At 41.5% G+C, this 20,605-nt stretch overlaps 1 protein-coding gene across 7 annotated transcripts in view; it reads right to left on the bottom strand.

The window, feature by feature from the left end:
- Window positions 1-20,605, bottom strand: part of Rapgef2 (Rap guanine nucleotide exchange factor 2) — a 199,711-nt gene that overhangs the window by 34,408 nt on the left and 144,698 nt on the right. For all 7 annotated transcript variants that reach the window (XR_005974913.1, XM_041658934.1, XM_041658936.1 and 4 more), the window contains 4 exons: window positions 14,418-14,549; window positions 7,589-7,766; window positions 3,065-3,201; window positions 2,122-2,280 (listed from right to left, as the gene is read on the bottom strand). Coding sequence is in view for 6 of the 7 variants with exons in the window: in XM_041658934.1 (XP_041514868.1) it covers window positions 2,122-2,280; window positions 3,065-3,201; window positions 7,589-7,766; window positions 14,418-14,549 (606 nt within the window). In the remaining variant the exon portion in view is untranslated. The remainder of the gene's footprint in view (window positions 1-2,121; window positions 2,281-3,064; window positions 3,202-7,588; window positions 7,767-14,417; window positions 14,550-20,605) is intronic.

The following is a 20,605-nucleotide window of genomic DNA, read 5'->3' as shown; positions in this document are numbered from 1 at the left end:
TCAGAATGAAGAGAAAGACAAACACATCCTTGGGGCCAGAATGAAGCACTCCAGGGATGTTTAGACAAGAGAAGAACAAGAAAACACTAAATGCTAAACAGTCAACAAAATGGCGGGACGTAACACACACCTTCCTGCAACTCTGAATAACTATGGGTCTTAATGTCTCAACCCAAAGACACAGACCAACATCATGGACTCAAAGGCAGGAGGCATCTGTTTGTTGTTTCCAGGAAACTCACCTAATTGTAAAAGATGGGAAAGGTTTTAGATGGGTAAAAAAATAGAAACATGAATTCCTAGCAAATGGAACCAGAAAACAGGCGGGAGCTGCTATTCTCCTATCTGACAAAACAAACTTTAAACCACAACTAGGTAGAGGAGATAAAGGCCTTTCTTACCCACTAAGGCAGCAATCCATTAAGAGCATGTTACAATTTTAAAAATAAAACTCATAGAACCTTGAACACTAATTTCACAAAACAAATACTACTTGCAGGAAGAAGTTATAGATTAACTCCAGTGAAATAAGAGGCAGATTTTTAATAAAACAGTGTCATCAATTGACAAATCACCCAGGCATAAAATAGGCAAACATCTGAGTTAAATGACGTCATGGGTCACAGGGCCCTGACAGACAAAGGACATTCCATGCAACACTACAGCAGTCCCGTGAGCATTCTCTAAAACGGGACATACACTGCAGGACAAAGTGAGTCTTAGCAAGCAGTCCAGGTAAAATAACTCTATCTGATCACAGTGAATAAAACTACAAATAGGAAGTGCGAAGAACTCCGGAACATTCACAATGTCGAGGAAACTAAATAACACACAGTTGGACAACTTGTGGGTAACTGCGAAAACCAAGAAGGGAATCAGAAAGTCCTAGAAATGAACAAAAGGAACAACGGAAGCCTATGGGATACAAAAGAAGCTGCTCTAGGAGGGAGGTTTATACCTCTAAGTGTCTGCATTAAGAAATCAGACCTAAATAAATAATTTAATGGCACACTACAGAGCCTTGGACAAATGGTAACAGGCTAAACACAAAACCAGCAAATGGAAAGAAATACTTAAGATCTAGGAAGAAATTAACAAAACAGAAACAAGCAAAAACAAAACTAGAAACAAGATTTGGTTCTTTGATAAGATAAACAAGATATACCTGTAGCCACAGAAGACCAAATGTGGTGTAGGAGGTCCTTCTGTTTGTGTGTTGCTTTTATTGGTTAATGAATAAAGAAACTGCTTTGGCCTTTTGATAAGGCAGAACTTAGGTAAGCGGGGAAGACAGAACTGAATGCTGGGAGTAAGAAAGCAGAGTCAAGATAAGCCATGGATCCTCTGCTGGGGATGGACGCTGGTTAGAATCTCCAGTAAGCCATTGCTACGTGGCGATACACAGATTAATGGAGATGGGTTAAATTAATATGTAAGAGTTAGCCAGCAAGAAGTTAGAGCTAATGGCCAAGCAGTGTTTTAATTAATATAGTTTCTGCTAGGTGTAAGCTAGCTGGGTGGCCAGGACAAACAAGGGGCTCCCTCCTCATGTAACAATAATTAATAAAAATAAGTGAAAAAGCTATTAGAGCACATACTAATGAAATTTAGAAAATAAACAAAATATACTTTGAAAACATAATATTGGAAAACATAAAATTGGAAAAATCTGAAAAGAAATAATTTTTAGATGAAGAAGATATACGAAAACTAGGCTAAGATGGGATGAGTAATCTAAACAGATCTACAAACAACAGGATTGATGGAGTAGCAGACAAAACAAAACCCACCTGATTAAGAAAAGGGCTCAGGCCCAGGTGGATTCACTGCTGAGTTCTACTAGATTTCAAGGAAGGATTAACACTTCGGCTGCTCAAACTAGTTCACAAAACACTAAAGAAGAAACCCTATCAAACTTTTGCCCAAGATACCAAATCCAGACAGAGAGACAAAAAAATTCTCAGGAGATTCCAGTGATGCTCTTTGCAAAAATAGACCTAGTCTTAAAAAGAATGCAGAAGCCCAAGAGGTCATGAAGCCAAGGCCATGGTGAGCAATGCCTGCTAACCCAGCATTTTTTGTCTACAAGGAATCCGGTCTACGCTGTCACATGCCTCATACCTGGCAGTCGTCCACCTTCGTCCTCATCACCCCTTTCATGTATTCTTTGTCCATGGTAGGCGACACCCCAAAACTGTTGCCCATACACAGGATTTCTGCCTTCCCGTCTGGATAGGTCACTTCCACGGAACCGTTGAGAATCACTGACCAGGAATCCAGCTGAGCAGAAAATGAGACAGAGCAGAAGATAGCATGTCATCGCCTGGCTTAAACGCTACAATGGTCCCAAACTAGCCTCCCGGGTCTTCTGTCTTCAAGACGGGATAAATTACCGAAAAAAGCTTAACTGCTTACCGAGCAAGCAGCAAGACATAGCGAAACATCTACACACTTGTTAGGCCTTGCGCAGAGTATAACCATTTAAAAATTTAAATAGTCTCACCTCGCAGTGGTGGCGCACGCCTTTAATCCCAGCATTTGGGAGGCTGAGGCAGGTGGATCTCAGGGAGTTCAAGGTCAGCCTGGTCTACAGAGCTAGTTCCAGGACACAGAGTAACCCTGTCTTGAAAAACCAACATTCTGAATATTCTCAAAATGACACAGGAAAAAAAAATTTCCTCTATATTTCAAAGGAAATGTAAAGAAGATAAAATGCTCAACAAAGTCTCAATAAAACATCATTTTTGTTCTGATGAGAGGCAAAAACTAAAAAAAAAAGCACAACATCTCAGGATGGCAGACAACCTGAGTGGCGAAGTCCCGCTTAGCACGTGAAGGGCCCTGAGTTTGGTTCCCAGCAATGAAACCAAACCAAAGTTTCTAGTAACACTTTGTGAAATGGGAAATAGGACGGCTTTTCAATGCTATAAGTAAGTGAGAGGCCATCAGTTTCCATCTATTCAAACTTTTTACTGCTGAGGTTCCACGAGGCTGAACAAGACCACGGTTTCATCTGGGTACCACTGACCCCTGAGCTTTGTCAATGGTGAGAACACCCACTGACCTCCTCTCCATCGTTTAACACGGTGGTTCCAGCTCTCTCCACCACGGCGAACACCATCACGGCACAGAGCTCCCGGCGCACCGACATCGTCATGTTGGCAAAGGCAGGCAGCTGGTGCATAAATTCCAGGAGTTGTTCTGGAAAGCAAAACCATCATCTCTATTAAAAACAAGTCGAGAAGCAAAATACCCCAGTGCACACACTCAAGGTCTTCTTCTGCCCTGGCTAGGTAATGCCATGCTATGACTAGACTCTTCAACTCAAGTCCTCTGCAGACCCCTTCAGTACACAGTTGGCTCTGGTAATCAGGGGAGTAAGAAGGTGGGTGGGTACCCAGAGACTCTGTCGGATATAACAGTCTTCTGAGAAATTTCAAAGTATATCTTTTTGTTTGTTTGCTTTTGTTTTGGTTTGGTTTTTTGAGACACGGTTTCTCTGTGTAGCTTTGGAGCCTGTCCTGGAACTAGCTCTGTAGACCAGGCTAGCCTCAAACTCACAGAGATCCTCCTGCCTCTGCCTTCCAAATAATGGGATTAAAGTTGTGAGACACCACTGCCCTACTCAAAGTATATTTTACAGAAAGAATAAGTTCTGTCTTCTGGAATGAGCAGGCTTATCTGTGCCAGGCCTTTTTTTTTTTTTTAAAAAAAATATTGTGCATAGCAATAAAATAACTCTGCAATATATGATCCACAGCAAATCACTTAAAAGGCAGGAGTAGCTACAATCATAAATGCAATGGCCCTCTGATTTGAATCACAGAGGGCAACGAAGAAGTTGTGGTCCTCTCCTACAGCATCACTGAGTATCCCTGCTCTTTTTAGAGTGTTCTTTAGCTAACACCCCTCATCCTATGGACCACACGTTTTACCCCTTTCTGTCTCTGGAAGTTGCTACATTTTCTTGCAACGTCCAATGGGTATTAAAAAAAAATGAAACAATAAATACTTTTTAAAAAAACATTTGGAGTTTAATATGCACTTAGACAATAACAGAAATCAAGTATTACTTTACATATGATTAGAAATGAAATACACTGTAAAATATCTTTTACTAATGAATATTTTTAATGGGTTATATGTTTTTTATTAAGGCTTTGCACACTCCTGGGCAACATCACCAGTCCCCATCAGAACGACTTTAAACTGCTCTGTACAGGTATATTCATTAGCTTCTTGATAAGAGTCCTATTAAATTAATGCTTAATGAAACCATTTTGAGAACAGAGACTAGGATTAAAAAAATACAAATAGGAAATGCCTGTGTCATATGTAAAAATAAAGATGATAAAAGAGAGAAGGCCTAATAGTGAATATATGCCATTTCCCAGATTCAGCTGAAATACCAAAATCAGGCTGGAGAGACAGTTAGGAGTCAAGCGTGTGTGTATCCTGCTCTTGCAAAGAACCCGAGCTCAGTTCCCTCATCAGGAAAGCTGCAACCGTCCAATAACTGAGTACCTACAAAGTCATGGTTCCTGGAACAAAACTGACTATGAGAAACTCTTTTTCTTCAAAGTCCTGAGACAAGGGCACACATCCGGGGATCTTTGGGAACCCAAACGGAAATTATTTTCTTTTTGCAGTTGTTAAAAAACATTAGCAATTTCATCTACTCTAACTTAAATGAGCACGTGCGCACACTCATCAGTCTGCCACGCCGTGGCTGACTAACGGCATCAAATGAAGGTTAGCCGTCGCAGAGACGCACACACTGGAAAGCAGTCAGCCAGCTCTGTGTTTATTTGTAGGAGTACGGGCAGCTCCTGCTTTCCAGGAATTCTGAGAAAGAAGGCTGTTCAGATACAAAGTAAGTCCTACATTTCCAGGAACAATAGACATGTCTGTGCATACTTTTAAAATCTCTCTCACAACCACTCTCAAATTACAAAAGAGAAGATACATCAGTCAGTTTACAAAAAAGGACAGCTTCAAACTGATCCATGTATAAGCAGTATTTAAGATTTTTTAAATGCTCATGGAAACCACTCTAGAATAAGATGGGATGTTGAATGCATATACTTTTACTAAAAACTATAATAGGTGGGTTTGTTTATAAACGTTGGGCTAGGGCAAGAAGAGAGTGTGGAAACTAATTCTGGCCATTGGAAACAGATGAAGTGTCTGACCCAAGGAAGCCAAACCACGTGACCATCCTTCCCCTGGGCCCAAGTTTATGCCTCCTTGTATATGGGGGTTACCTGTGAAGAGAAACACTCCCTACAGGAGAGAGTGGGGGCATCTGGGACCCAGCAGGCATACAAGCTTCATGTGTCTAGGTAACCTAAACTCAGCGTCACCAAGATCCCTCTCCAGGGTTGAGGATGCTGTAAACAACTGCTGGCCCCCAATAGCGGAGGGGAGTCTCTGCTCTGGCCAGCTTCCTGCAAGGCTTGCAGCTTTCACTAGTTGTAGCCCAGGCTAGGGTGGGTTTTCCAGTACCCGTGCTCCTGAAAGTAACCCTCGCCAATGTTTCTACGTCCAATGAGAACTCTGGCCATCAATGAGATTCTGGTGCAAGTACTCTTGTCAGCCCAGCCTTGCTCGTTGTCCTCACAGAGCTCAGGCAGTCTGTCAGGCCTTTCCTGCCCTGTGTCGCTTCCCTGGGCTGCAGCAGGGCAGGGCCTCATCTCCTTCTTCACCCTGAACGAGGAGGCGCCCTGACACATGCGCTAAATGAATGAATGATTACCAGCACATGCTTTTCATCGCTAAATGGTTTGCAGTTCCTGTAAATGACTTTAATTAGACACATGTAATCTGGGGGGTTGGTTTTCCATTTTCCGCCATATGTAAACAGATTGAACTGTCACAGTTTTTCCATAAGTATGTTCGTCTAGTTGAAAGACAGGCAACAAGTTCCTCACACCTCCCTATATCTAATTTCACCGAAGAGTTCATTGAATTCTTCTCCAAACATGTACTGGCTTAAAGAGTTAGCGAAGTGGTATAATAAACAATCGCCTGGGATTGTCGGGGTAGTTACAGATTCTAGAATGCTGGTGGTAAATACGTCTAGTTATCACTTGGCACTTTAAGCAAAAAGAGCCAGAGTTGGGTGTGTATTCAAATGCAAAGCTATTATGAAGCAAACAAGTCGGCCCCCTAATGTTTTTAACTTCAAGGTGTACTTGCGCCTCCACCAGTACATATCTGTCTTAGTCAGGGTTTCTCTTGCTGGGATAAAACATTATGACCAGAAACAACTTGGGGAAGAAAGGGCTCATTTCCTACACCTCTCAGGTCACATTCATCACTGGGGAAAGTTGGAGCACGGACACAAGGCAGGGCAGAAGCCATGGAGAAGCAATGCTTACTGGCTTATTCTCAATATGCTTAACTTCCACCTTCCTCTGGAATAGCCCACTGAACTTGGAGCACTCAATGGCTTTTATAGCCTAAAGTTCAAATACCACAATCCTCCCAAAACCACATGGTCAGATCTGTCACAGTAATATCCCACTTCTGACACAAATCTGTCTTTGGTTGTCAATTACAGTGCTAAAGCACTGTGACTATAAGCAAGGGAATGGGTGTTTCGGCCTACACTCCCAGGTAACAGTCTATCACTGAGGAAATCAGGGCAGGAACTCAAGACCTGAAGGGAAGCCACGGAGGAATGCTACTTCTTGGCTTGCTCCCCAAAGCTTACTCAGCCAGCTTTCTTACCCCACGCAGGACCACCAATCCAGGGTGGCACTGTCTGCAGTGGGCTGGGCCCTTCTACATCCATCATCAATAAATAAAACGCTCACAGTCTTGTCTACAGGCCAGACTGACAGATGAATCTTCTTAGTTATGATTTCCTCTTCCCAGGTATGTCCAGGTTGTGTCAAGTGGACAAAAAAACCAAGCAACGCATTATCTACAGCCCCTACACTTGGAAGGCTGAGGCAGGAGGACAGTGGGTTTGATGTCAATGTGGGCCATGCAAGAAAACCTGGCCTAAAATAAATCAATGAAGTAAACAAATCCCACTGACTAATAATAATAACAACAACAACAATAATAGAATGATATACTAGATAGAATGAAATCTGAACTCTACAACCCACAGGCTACTCACTACCTCATTTTGCTATTTTCTTTCCCCTAATATCATTCTCAGACATAAACATAAAGCAGTTATTTACAGAACCACCTTGTCAACTAGCACTTACCTAACGTTTAATCCCAGAACAATACGTGCAAGAAAATTACTGTAAGTAATGCTGTATTAAGACTTTTAACTTACTTGGGAGGAGTTGGAAATTAAGCTAAGATAAACATTATGTGGATGGGTCTATTAGAAGAAATCTTTCACAGAACTATTTGCAGATACTGGCTGAGGAAAACTCTTTTCAACAAGTTTTTTTGTTTTTGTTTTTCAAATACGAAGGAAGAGCTTTAGTAACCACTATTGATACTAAGGGAGTTTGGAGATGCTGGACTTGGAAAACTCTTCCAGACTTGGACTACATTGTACCAGCATGTACCTCTCTCAATATTTCTACCCGCTTGAAGGGCCCACTCCTCAGGCACTCACCGATGTCGTCATCAGTCCTGTCTATCGGGTCCTTCTCCAGGCAGTCCCTCACGATGTCCCTGCTCATCAGGGGGTCCGAAGCCCTCTCGATGTCTTCTTCATCGTCATCGTCCTCAGAATCCACGGCCGTCTCCGGCAGTCCGCTCAGGTCCATGTCACCAGCCTCGCTCTCCGTGGCCTTGCATCGGGTGAAAAACAGATTTTAAAAACTCTTTTAAGTCAATCGGTCATAGGACACCTAAGAGGTAAGAACAATTACAGCTCAAAATAATTTGTGGCATTTATTCTTCTACAGTTAGTTGGGAGTCAGCATCCAACAAGTGCTGTGTACAACCAAAGAGAAATCTCAAAAGCTGAGTAGCTGTATTTCCGGTTAAAATTATGGACAAAATAATTTTGCCTCAGAAACTAGAATTTATTATTTTTAAAAAAAGCAGATAAAAACATGAAGTAAAAAAGTAGCATTTGTTTTCAGTTTTAAAAAGGAATGACTTCTGCTGAGTTTAAGATTCGCTATCTTCAGTGATCTCTCTCACAGGAGGATTGTTAAAGCTGACAGAACCGTTTCCCTGCTGGTCTTCTTGGGCCCACCTCCCAAATAAATACAGGGAGAACTTATTTTCTTTCTTTCTTTTTTTTTTTTTTTGATTTTTGAGACAGGGTTTCTCCGTAGCTTTTTGGTTCCTGTCCTGGAACTTGCTCTTGTAGACCAGGCTGGCCTCGAACTCACAGAGATCCGCCTGCCTCTGCCTCCCGAGTGCTGGGATTAAAGGCGTGTGCCACCATGGCCCGGCTGAACTTATTCTTTCTTATGAATGCCCAGCTTTAGCTTGACTTGTTTCTAGCCAGCTTCTCTAACTTAAGTTATCCCATTTCTCTTTAGCTATGTATTGCCTCTGGGATTTTTACCCTCTTTATTCTATCTTTCTTCCTTCTTACTCCATGACTGTCTGTGTGGCTGGGTGGCTAACCGCTGGCATCCTCCTCTCCTTCCCCTTTTCTCATGCCTCCATCTAGATTTCTCCATCTATAGTCTCTCTGCCCACCAGCCCCACCTATTTCTCTCCTGCCTACCTACTGGTCAACCAGCTCTTTATTAGGCAGGCAAAGTAACACATCTTTTCAGAGTTAAACAAATGCAATATAAAAAGAATGAAACACATCTTTGCATCATTAAAGGAATATCCCACAACATAAATGAATGTAACATATCTTAAGCTAATATTCTTACAACACATATACACCTAAAAGCATATGCTCCTCTATTCCATTAGCACATAGCTAAATTATAACTGAACATTTTCTTAGTTACCAGAATCACTCATTTCAAGATGGCTTTTAGCCTAATCTGAAGACTACAAACTGCAATCCTTCAAGTCAATCTAGTCTTTAATGACTTGCTGTTGCAGTGTATCCATCAAATTGGTCTTATCTGACATGGTAGTCATGGACTTCGCTAACTGCTTCTGCATCCTAAGGATGAATTTAAATATCTACTAACTGTATCAACCTTGAACATCATAAACGTCTTTTTCCACCTGAAAAACTGAACTCAGACGATGTGTAAAACTAACGTTGCAAAAACAAGCTATTATAAAATGTATTAACTTAAAATCATAGCTCACATGATTTTCAAAGGTAACAGAGCTATTTCAGAATTGGCCACTGGGGGAAAAAAATAAATTCTAAGTGTAATTAAATTTAGCATGCCTTTAATCCCAGCACTTGGGAGGCAGAGGCAGGTGGATCTTCTGATTTCAAGGCCAGCCTGGTCTCCAGAGAGAATTCCAGGATACCCATAGAAACCCTGCTCTGAAAAACCAACCAACCAACCAACCAATCAATCAATAAACAAAGTAAAAAAAATAAATAAATAGATAAGACAGACAGAGAGATGGTAGATAGATATAGAGAGATAGATATAAAATTAAAAAACAAAAATAAATTAGTAACAGACTAGCACTGAATCCTTAATATGCCAGGCAATGCTGTGAACTCTACAAGCTCTTATCTTATTTAACCCTTACAACAAGCATATGGATACCTCTCACTATTTTCTAACCTTCAGGTTAAGGTCTTTTCCCCAAGGCCAGGGTTGTGTTGCTACAGGAGCCGAGAACCCAGGAATTTTAACTTCAGAGTCTTAATCATTTTCTTGTAATTTAATTCAGTATTTAAAGAATGAATGACAGAGTTTTTATTTTTACAGTTCTGGGGATTGAACTCGGGACCTTGGTGTGTGCAGGGAAGTGCTCACCAAATGGGCTACAGCTCCAACCCTGAGGCACTTCCTTTCTTATGTCCCGGTTCACACCAGGGTGCACGAGATCTAATCTAGCATTTTGAAGCAATCCACAAACGTCTATTACAATTTCTCTAGAGTAGCAGTTTCAATCTCATTTTCAGTGTGGGGTATAGATTCCAAACCAAAGGAAGTACATTATAAGAAAAAAATCTAACAGGAAAATAACTGAAAACAGAAAATCTATTATCTTCAAAGCTCCTGAAACAAGGGTCATGACACTAGCAACCACTGTAAGTAAAACTGCTCCAGGCAGAAGAGTCTGTCACCCAAGAAGGGAACTCATTCTGTGACACTGAACAATACGATGCAAAGTTAGAACTCACAAGTCTCCTGTGGATAGATACCATGGGGAAACAGACAGGCTGGGGGTGCTGTGCTGCTGCAAGCCAAGGGTGTGGTCACAGAAGACATAACTACCCACCCCCACAACTACAGAAGCTAGACTAAGACAATCGGCTAATCCCTGTATGTTTTCTCCCCAGCTCCCCCATCCCACTGAAGATTACTAAAGCCCATCATCACCCTGTCAGTTCGGAGCCACACCAGGCCTCTCTAATCAGCATCTTTAGTACCAGCACTCTGAGAAGGGATACTACGATGAAAGGAAAGGAAGCGAACGAAAAGCCTTTCCTTTAAATAATAACTTATGTGACTAAAGGCTATGTGTTAATTTAAAAACAGAAAATACATGTTAAAATATTAAATATATTTTATACTGAAGAAATTGTTATCATTTAAATGAAATATATTAACTTTTTGTTTTGTTTTGGTCCACTCCCCACTGCAGGTGCTGGGATGTGTCCAGCAAGCTGAATATCTTCTGCTGAGCTATATGCTGAATCCTTCCTCCTTTTCAAAGTCTGGCTATTGCTTTATTACTCGTACTTTGGGCTGGGCCCAGACTTAGACGCAGTCAGCGAGGACAGCCTGCATCTCTTAGCAATCTGCTCCTGCAGCTCTTCTTTGGTGCCTTCATTCTTTTCCGGCATAGTCTGCAGCCTCCTTATCTTTCTTAGTGCATTGTTTCTTCAGATCAATATGTCACCATCTGTGCGCTGGACACGCGGAGCACGTGTGTTCTGGTCCTGCGCCTCTTACATTCTTTGTTTAAGGGATTTCTGACAATGCAGTAGAGGCCATCATCTTGATGGAGTCTGAAACGCTTTGGGATTCTGCCGACTCTTTTGGGGCCCACTGCCAAGGTTCAGTAGTATCCATCAGTCCAGGAATACCTTTATATTTTTTGTAAACGATAACCAAGTTGAGAACTCTCAGACTGGAAACCACAATGATCCTGAACGGACTTCCTCTATCCAGTTTGAAAAGAATGCCCCTTATTCAATAGCAGGTACGGTCCGTCACAGGTAGAAGGGAGCCTGCTTAATGGGGAAACCTTGGTTTTTGTCCCCACACCGAGACCACACAGACCTTGGTCTTTGTCCCCACACCAAGACCACAGTCCTTCCTCTCTTTACCCAGAGCATCAGCAGCCGCTTCTGGGACCTTCTGCGGCCATGCATGCCTCATAGAAAGTATGGTGTTTGTGTGCATCGTTGTCCACTACAGTGAGTTTCTGACAGGGAAGGAGAGCCATGTGCCCTAGGAACGGTGCTGCCCACAATGGGCTGAGCCCTCCTCCACCTATGAAGAACCAAGGCAATCCCTCACAGACAGGCCCACTGCCCTGAAGAACCAAGGCAACCCCTCACAGACAGGCCCACTGCCCTGAAGAACCAAGGCACCCCTCACAGACAGGCCCACTGCCCTGATAAAGATAATTACTCGATTGACACTCAATTATTGGCTATATCAAATTGAAGTTAATTTTAAGTAGGACAGGGAGAGAAGAAGTATTTGGGGGGGGCAGGGTTTTTTTTTTAACTACAGCTAATTTTACATTTGGTAAGTACGTTAATTCAAATTGCAAATATTTTCTAAAAATGGAAAAATCTAAAAGTAACTTGGGCTTTATGTTTCCTAGAGGACATTTACTCTCTGTAAACTGTTTCACTTTGTGCACTTAACTGTTAATCCTAGGAAACAGAAGTTTTTTCAAATCATAATTAGTCTACTTTAATTGGAATTTAAAAACATTTAAAAAAGAATTAATAAACTCAGTAATTTACAAATTTAACAGGAGTATAAAAACTACAGCTAAGTTAAAAGAAGATGTTAGAAATAGAGGACCTGGGGAGATGGCTCAGCAGTTAAGAGCATTTGGCTGCTCTTCCACAGAACCTGGGTTCAGTTCCCTGAACCCACAATGCAACTAAGAGTCAGTTCCTGGGTATGTGGTTCCCTCTTCTGGCCTCTGTAGGCACTGCATGCACATGATGTACACACACACGCACGCACGCACGCACGCACGCATACACATATTTTGAAAACAGAAAATCAACAGCCAACATTTAGAGGTTGTATCTGAAATAAAGGTAAAGTCTGAGGACAGCCCCACACTGTAATCCATCCTTCTCTGAACTTGCATCTTTGCTCCTTATCTCTCAAGAGAGCAAAATTCTTTAACAAAGGGAAGATTATTATGGCCTGTTGGAGAGAAAAGAGATTCCTTGCTATATTAAAAATTCCCATTTATAAAGACCACTTTCCCTTGATAAGCCCATACCCTCATTTGGGTATGTCTTATTTTCTTCTTAGATAAACCTTTCTCTTAACCCCTGTGCTCAAGCCTTTATTATTATTATTATTTTTTTTAACCAGCTAGGTCTAAAACTTATTTCAGCATGGAGGCTAACTCCTCAGGCTGCTTAGATAACACTGTGGAGCTATGCCTCTGTCCCCTCACCATGGGAATTTCTGGGGCTCTTGCCAGGGTCTACCCTGAAGCATTACTGGTGAGTTTGCCTGCCACCTGTCTGGTCTGTCTGCTGAGCATGGCTCGTTCTTTACATCTGTGCTTCCTTTGCTTCTGTTTTTCTGACCAGAAGATCCACCTAGCGTTTGGTAAGTGTGACTAGCACAAGGACAGAAATCCTTGTCCTAGTCAGGGTCTCACTGTATAGCTTTAGCTGGCCTTAAATCCACAGAGATCCATCTACCTCTGCTGGGACTAAAGATTTGTACTACTATACCTGACCTTAAAACACACACACACACACACACACACACACATTATGGGACATATAGTTTTAACTTCAATATAAATTAAAACATTGAGAAAGCCATAGTTGTTAACAATACCAGAAGATACTGTCTTCAGTTTATATGACAAACATCACCTTTCAATCTTAGCTGCTACAGACACTAAAGTGTCTTCCTCACCCCCAAGTACACCTGGATTTTTTTGTAACTCTATCATGTGAGTCTCTGATAACTTTTTCATGGTTTTTTTCTCCTTGAGGGAGGGAGAGGTCCAAAGAAGAACTATGCAATAAAACCTGTGGCTACTTCCATTTTTTTTTTCCATTCATTTTTTTTGCACTCTAAAATAAGTATTTTTGATATGCTAATGAAAATTCCCATATGGAAATTTAAGTGTTTTTGTGATATATAAAAAGGCCTGAAAGATGTATACTGACTTAGAAATTTAAATACTCTGAATTTCTTTAAAACTAATGAAAAAAAAAAAACTTTGGGTCCATAAACTGTTTCTTAAAACTTTAAAATGCTATTTGTTTATATAAATAGCACTCACTGGAATTGTAAGATAAAAGTTTCATTAAGTTATAATAAAATTTAAGGTCATATAGACTTTGGTAAGAATTTTTTTCCAAAACAGATCCTAAAGAAAAAATAATTAAAATTCTATTCATTTATGTAATAGTAAATGGATAATGCAAGAAACAACGCATTTTTCCATCCAGAAATATTCTTAGAAGCCAGGCATGGTGGCACACGGCTTTAATCCCAGCACTCAGGAAGGAGACAGAGGCAGCTGGAGAAATCTGAGTCCGAGGCCAGCCTGGTCCATATATTGAGTTTCAGGTTAGCCAGGGCTACACAGGGAAACCCTGTCTCTTAAAAACAAAACAAAACAAAAAGTTGTATGATCTTGGATACCTTTCAATATCTACTTTTCTGTAAAACTATGTGTGCCTGGGTATTGTCTGCGTGAGCTCAGATTTCCACATCCTTTACATGGTAACAACTTGGCAAACTGAATCTGTGCTCCCATGCCATGGTCACTCATGTTTGGCTCCAAAGTAAACTATTTTTTGAGGGAAAAGGCTTTTTATGTGTTGATATGACCATAAGATGATAATATTGCTGCTTTTTACTTGAGTCAGACTTATATACCGAATTCTGTCTGTAGAGAAATGAGTAACAAGAAACAGAGTAACAAGAACCAATTCCGTCATCATCCAACACTCTGCCAACTGGTGACAACCCAGTGGTAAGAGCTGCTTCCTCAACTATGCACAGCACAGCAAAGTCTGTGAAACACAAACAATGTCTCATATATAAAACATGCGTCCATAATGTATGCACAGACATCTACTTTAGAGCTTTTGTCTCTAAGAATTCCAAAACGCCCCCAAGCAGAGGAGACTGAGGAGTCCTTCTTACCTGGTAAATATCAGAAAGACTGCTGCTGCCAGAGTCACTGGTGATGCTACATCCTGAATGGCTGGAGGACACGTGGGTCACCTGTGGGTGGAGGCTGTCAGTGAGGTGGAGCTTTGTGAAATCTGCGGGGAGCTACGGAAGCAGCAGAAGAAAAAGAAAAAAGAATGGGCTTACAATTTGAATTGAGAATTTCAAGACACTTAAAACTATGATGCTGTGCCCACTGCAAAGCACTGAGCAGCAGGAAAGATACTTCCATCCACAGACTCAAAACTAGTCAATACTGTCCTATTAACCAAATTCACAAAATGTTAAAGTGCATGAGCATACAATGAACCTTAATAGTATTAAACTAGATGTCTAAATACGTGGGTTAAGTGATTAAGACACATGGATGAACATTTAATTTGGTAAAGCACAATTTTCAAGTAACAAATTACCCTAGCTCTATTTGTTAGCAACTGCCAACCAATGCAACTCTGTAACAAGTTTAGATAGCTAGCTAGGGAAACAGACTTCTGGTTCATTCATGTTCAAATAATATTTAAAACTTGTTTTTTTTTTTAAACAAGCATCCTGGAAGCACTGAACCATATTGCCACTTACTAGGTTATATGAAAAGTGATAAAACACCTAGGAACTTGACATTTAAGCGTCTACAGACAACATTCACTTTTCTATACACATACCCCCCTCCTTGTTTACCCACAAGGTTAAATGCACCATCCCAATAGCACTGACAAGTAATGCATTAGAAAACATACGCTAGTTGGAATGGTAAGACACCAATCATACTTTTGTTTGCTGCTGCATACTGATCCTATTTAGCTAGTAAAATCTAGTAAGGGCTTGCCTTAGAGATCTTCCAGTCACTCCTTATACCCTCGTCCCCTCTTCAAAAATGTAGTGGTACCACATAGTTAGAATAAGACTTCCAAGGAGATGCTTAGGCTTTAATCCATAAGCTTTGATGCTGTAAGAAAAACGGATTTCCACCCTACATTCACTCAGACCTGCCTAGATGCCAACACTCTCTGTCCTACGTATACATGTTTCCCGGTAGTTACAAGTCTGTTACTAAATACTACTGTCAACTTTATGACACACAAAGTACATAAATCTTAAATATGAATTTATTATACAGTGTGCAATTAGATGGCAAATAGATAAAAACTCCTATGTTCACAGATATCAGAGAAGTGGCCGGTAAACATGCCGCAAACATTGCCTGTCTCCCATGTGTGCTCACTGAAGATGCTGTGAGATACATACTACTTAGGAGAATAGCAACGTCTCCATCGGTGCTGGACAGGTATACCAGCATGCCTACATTCAGAATCTATGCCTATAACTACAAAATAAGTAACCGAAACCTAGTGATTATCACTCATAAATATGACTGAGATTGACCTGTGCCACATGGAATTTTTTAATTAAACATGTCAAATGAACTTACAAATACCTAGTGAATTTCTCCTCCCTCAAAGCTCGCAGGAATCCTCTCAAGATCTACTCCCGGGACACCCTTCCTGCCTGCCTTCACTTTGTGGAGAAGGCTGGAGTGGTCAGGGCTCGAGACCCACCCAGCTCTCATGTGCTACTGTGGACTCGCCCGTGCCTGCGACAGCAAAATGGTTCCCTAAGTCAAGAACTGCAGACTAAAAGGGAACCGGTTTTACTCTTAACAATTCAGTTCCATTTATCACGTGTTTGCTGTCTCCCTAGTGTGACAGATGCTCAGCTAGTAGCAGGGACTACAAAGATGAGTAAGATGTCTCCAATCGCAAATGCAACCTCTGCTAACCCAGAACTCACAGGCAAGTGTTAATGAGCAGCAGAAGAGGAAATTAAATCTATTTTTTAAAAGTGTTATTTTTAACTGCTGGAGATCAAACTCGAGCCTGTGCTTTGTGAGGCAAGCTCTCCCTGCCACTACTGACCCATGCCCCGAGTTTCCGTGCTAGTTTGAACTCCCTTCCCACCATCTGTGTTCCATGGGTGAGAGCACAAAATAATGACGTACCAAACTCAGAGTAAATGGTAATTAAATACTTCCTAAAATTAGAAACAGAAATACAGATGCCCTGTATAGGACACACACACACAAAAAATCTTTTGCCATAAATGGAAATAACAACACAGATGTAAATTTTATTGAGTATGGGTATGGATCAAGGTCGCAGGAAGCAAAGGCTATAAAAGGCATCCCTGTGAGGTGCAGTGGGATGTGCACTGGTTTGGTCCTACCAGGCCTGATGGAGAAACAGCCAGAGGCTGCTGGGATAATAAGAGCTCTTGAGAGTCAAACAAAACAACAAAGTGTGGGTGTTGGAAGTGCTGAGGCTGACAGGTGCAAACCCCACGCTCCAACCAGGCTTCCCACTAACGGAGAACGCTGGGGGAGACTTACTGGGAGTCTAGATTAACATCTTCTAAACAGGCACACTGTACAAGCAAGAGTCAGTATTTTGCTCTGCTCCCAGCTTGACCCAGTGCTGACTTATACTGTTAGTGCACAGGAATTGCCTCTTGGCTTCAGCCCTAAGTCTGTTTACCTGGGACTATACCCAATAATTATCTTACTAAAGCAAATAAAGGAAAACTAACAAATTTTAAGCACTCTGATCTTTAAATTTTTTAATTTAATTATTTGTTTGTGCATATATATATATATATATATATGTCTGTGTCTGTGCCGTAGCACTCTGGAAGACAGGGCAACTTGTATCGGTTGGCTCTCCTCTTCAACCATGTAGTTCCCAGGGACCAAACACAGGCTCTGTCGGTTAGAATCAAACACCTCTACCTACTGAGATGTTTCGCTGGCCCAGCATTTCAATCATAACACCGATATATTAGCTAGAAATTCACTAGTAATATAATCCAAAGGAATCTGTTATATATTGCAGTAACGTATATGGATATATTATTGTTCAAATTGTTCACAGATCCCTACAGTCCTAAAAATATATTACTGGTAGACCACAAACAAGCATTTTTGTTTGTTAGGTTGAGTGTTTTGTTGATGCTTGTTTTGTTTTGGTTTTGGTTCTTTTAAGACAGGGTTTCTCCGTGCAGCCCTGGCTGTCTTGGAACCTGCTCTGTAGACCAGGCTGGAATGGAACTCATTGAGATGGGTAGGTTTTTGTTGTTATTGTTGTTGTTTTTGATTTTGTTTTTATGTTTTGTTTTGTTTTTGTTTTTGTTTTTTGAGACAGGGTCTTACTAAGTAGTTCTGGCTATGCTGAAACTTGACATGTAAAACAAGCTGGCTTTGAACTCAAACAGATTTTTGTTGTTGTTTTTTAGTTTTCAAGGCAGGGTTTCTCTTTGTAACAGTCTTGGCTGTCCTGGAACTCTGTCGACCAGGCTAACCTGGAACTCACTGCGATCCGCTTACCTCCGCCTCCCAAATTCTGGGTGTTTCCTGCTTAAGGCACATCTCAGCATGGTAGCGCTCATGGTAAAATCTCAGACTAGATACCAGTGTCTGACACAAAGTCATTTAGAAAGGCGTTAACTACAAACAAAACACTTCCTGTATGAACTCAGGTTTAAAAGGCAATACTAGTTGTTGCTGTTGGTACAGACCTGTAATCCCAAGTACTGTGGAGGCTGAGGCCATGAGGACAAATTCATAGCCCGCCCGCCCGCCTGCCTGCCTGCCTGCCTACAGAATGCAAAGCCAACCTAGGCAATTCAGTGAGCCGCAGCCACCACCACGAAAAATCACTAAAAAGAGAGGGGGGTGCAGTTCAGGGTGAGAGCACTTGCCTGGTTTAATTTCAACCCCACTATCACCAAAAAAAAAAAAAAACCCGACCATCCCCCTGACTATGTGCATGCATATTTCTTTGACCTGTTTCTACTAAAAATCAGTCTATAATGTTGCCAACTTTTGTCTTTTAAGATGACATCTTGAAAAATCCCAGGACAACTAAACGCTATTATACATCAGAAACAAAAGTGTTCCCCAACTGTTGAACCCAGGCTCTCAATATAACTCTGTCCTCAAATTCTTCATTGCCAATATTCTCCAAAGAAAGCCAACAGTTTTGTACAATATAAAGTTATTTTTCTCTTTTTGGGGGCGAGGGGGGGAGCGCAGGGGGAATGATGCTCGGATGACCTAGGAGAGCGCCTGACCACCTATCTCCAGGCCCACAACGTGAATCTCCTCTGCTCACACACATACGTAACGGAAAGAAGTGACCATTTTCTACATGCATTATGATGCATGGAATTTTTCTTCTAAATTCTTCTAAAAATTTCAGACACTGTAATTTTTCTTCTAAAGAAACCCACCAAACCCCTAATGATTTATAAGACTGAAGCAGTCTCTAAGCTCCTACCAAGTAAAAAAAAGACACAAGTAAGTCTAACATAGACCCGAATGGATTGCCCTCTGCTCTCAATCTTCTCAAGTCAGGTGACTATGGACGAGTTAGTCAATGTCTGCGCCCTGGCTTCTTCTGTGAAATGAACAGCACACAATAAAGTCGTCACTCCATCCTTCTTTACTGACCTGCTCATCACTTTTCTGCACATGAGCAGAACGTCTCTGAGCAGCCATAGCTGACACTATTAGTCTAACACCCTCACATACTATGTGGCTCCAGAAAGTCTACATAAAAGATTCTCAGTAAATGATTTTAGTGCAGTAGAGGAGTTCACTGCTTCTTTCGAAATGATTAACATCTCGGTGAGTCTGTGCTTTAGGTGTATAGTCTTATTACGCCTGTAAATGCCTACAGCTACATCTGCCCAGACGTACACTACTTGACCACAAACCCTTATTTCTGCCACACAGAGGCTGCCTCCAGGATGGACTGGACAGAAATCCACTGGAGGAAGTTGAAGAAGACCTGTGCTCTATCTCAAGAGTTCTTTATTATTTTCCTATATTACAGTGCCTTAGAAGGAGCTATAAGAGACACTTTACATAAAGATATGGCTTATGTTCCTAAGTATTCCACATAGCTTTCTAACTATGAACCTTTACATGCTGGAATTAGCTGTTGAAACATGGTACAGATTGAGTATCCCCAATCTGAAAATCTGACACTGGGAACTCCTGGCACATTGTGGTAGAAAATGCCACATTTGACCTCATGTCTTAGTAAAATTTCGTGTCTGCCAAAGACACATGTGTATAAAACCACTCTTAGGGTATTTAAATCATACATGAAACATAAATGAGTTTCATGCCTTGACTTGGGTAAAGGATATCGTATTACGAATATGAGAACATCACCACCCCATCCCACGGCACTGGCAAAATCCCAGCTCAAACTGTTGGCCCCAAGCCTTCACGATCAAGGACGCTCAATCTGAGTACAGGAGCCTTCTCCCAAAGCAGAAAGGCCATCTTCACACTTTTCTCAAGCTTAGAATTATAAACTTTATCTGTCACACTGCTGGGCAAATCTTTTCTCTTTCTTTGACAAGTTCTCACGCAGCCCAGGCTGGCCTTGAACTCTCTAGGTAACAAGGATGACTCTGAACTACTGATCCTCATGCCCTTACCACTTGACTTCTGACATCATGGGGGAGGGGCTACTACAGTGCAGAAGAACCCCCCTGACTTCCGTCTGTTTATAGACATTTGTGCAAAAAAAAAAAAAAATTCCAAAACCACCTGAAAAATTCCAGAACCTCTCTGAATCGTGTCTGACACTCTTTGATTGAAAGCAGGGCAGCCCTCTCAAGCTGCCCTCCCCAGGAGCCTCTGTGCCTTACCTCTTCCCTTCCACTTTCTTCTGTCTCTCCTCCCCACACTTAGATCTGTACAAAGGCCTTTTCTTAAAAATTTCCAAATTGCTTCATAAAAGGAAAAAAGAACAACTATTGGCAATCATGGGGAGACTGACACATGCCTGTCAGCCCAGTGAGTGATAGAGGAGGCAGAGACAGGAGAATCTGCAGGAAGCTCGCCTTTTATTTTCTTAAGAAAAAAAAATTATAAAATTCACCTGGTTAGCATGCCACCTAGTTAAACTCACAAGCTAGCTCCGTTGTGTGTTTTCTCTTACTGTTAGTGACAACCGTCATTATTTGTACACACTAGCAAAAGGGCAATGTGCTGTCTGTTGCATATCTAGGACAAGCCCAGGAGCTGCCCCTCACTGTTGCAGACCAGGTAGCTTGAACCATCATATGCTTGTCCAGAGCCCCCAGGTGAGAGGCTC

The sequence above is a fragment of the Microtus oregoni genome, unplaced genomic scaffold (assembly GCF_018167655.1).
Source record: "Microtus oregoni isolate MIOR12 unplaced genomic scaffold, Mior012 000010F_ref0000083, whole genome shotgun sequence".
Lineage (NCBI taxonomy): Eukaryota > Metazoa > Chordata > Mammalia > Rodentia > Cricetidae > Microtus > Microtus oregoni.
This window is presented reverse-complemented; position numbering and strand designations above follow the sequence as displayed.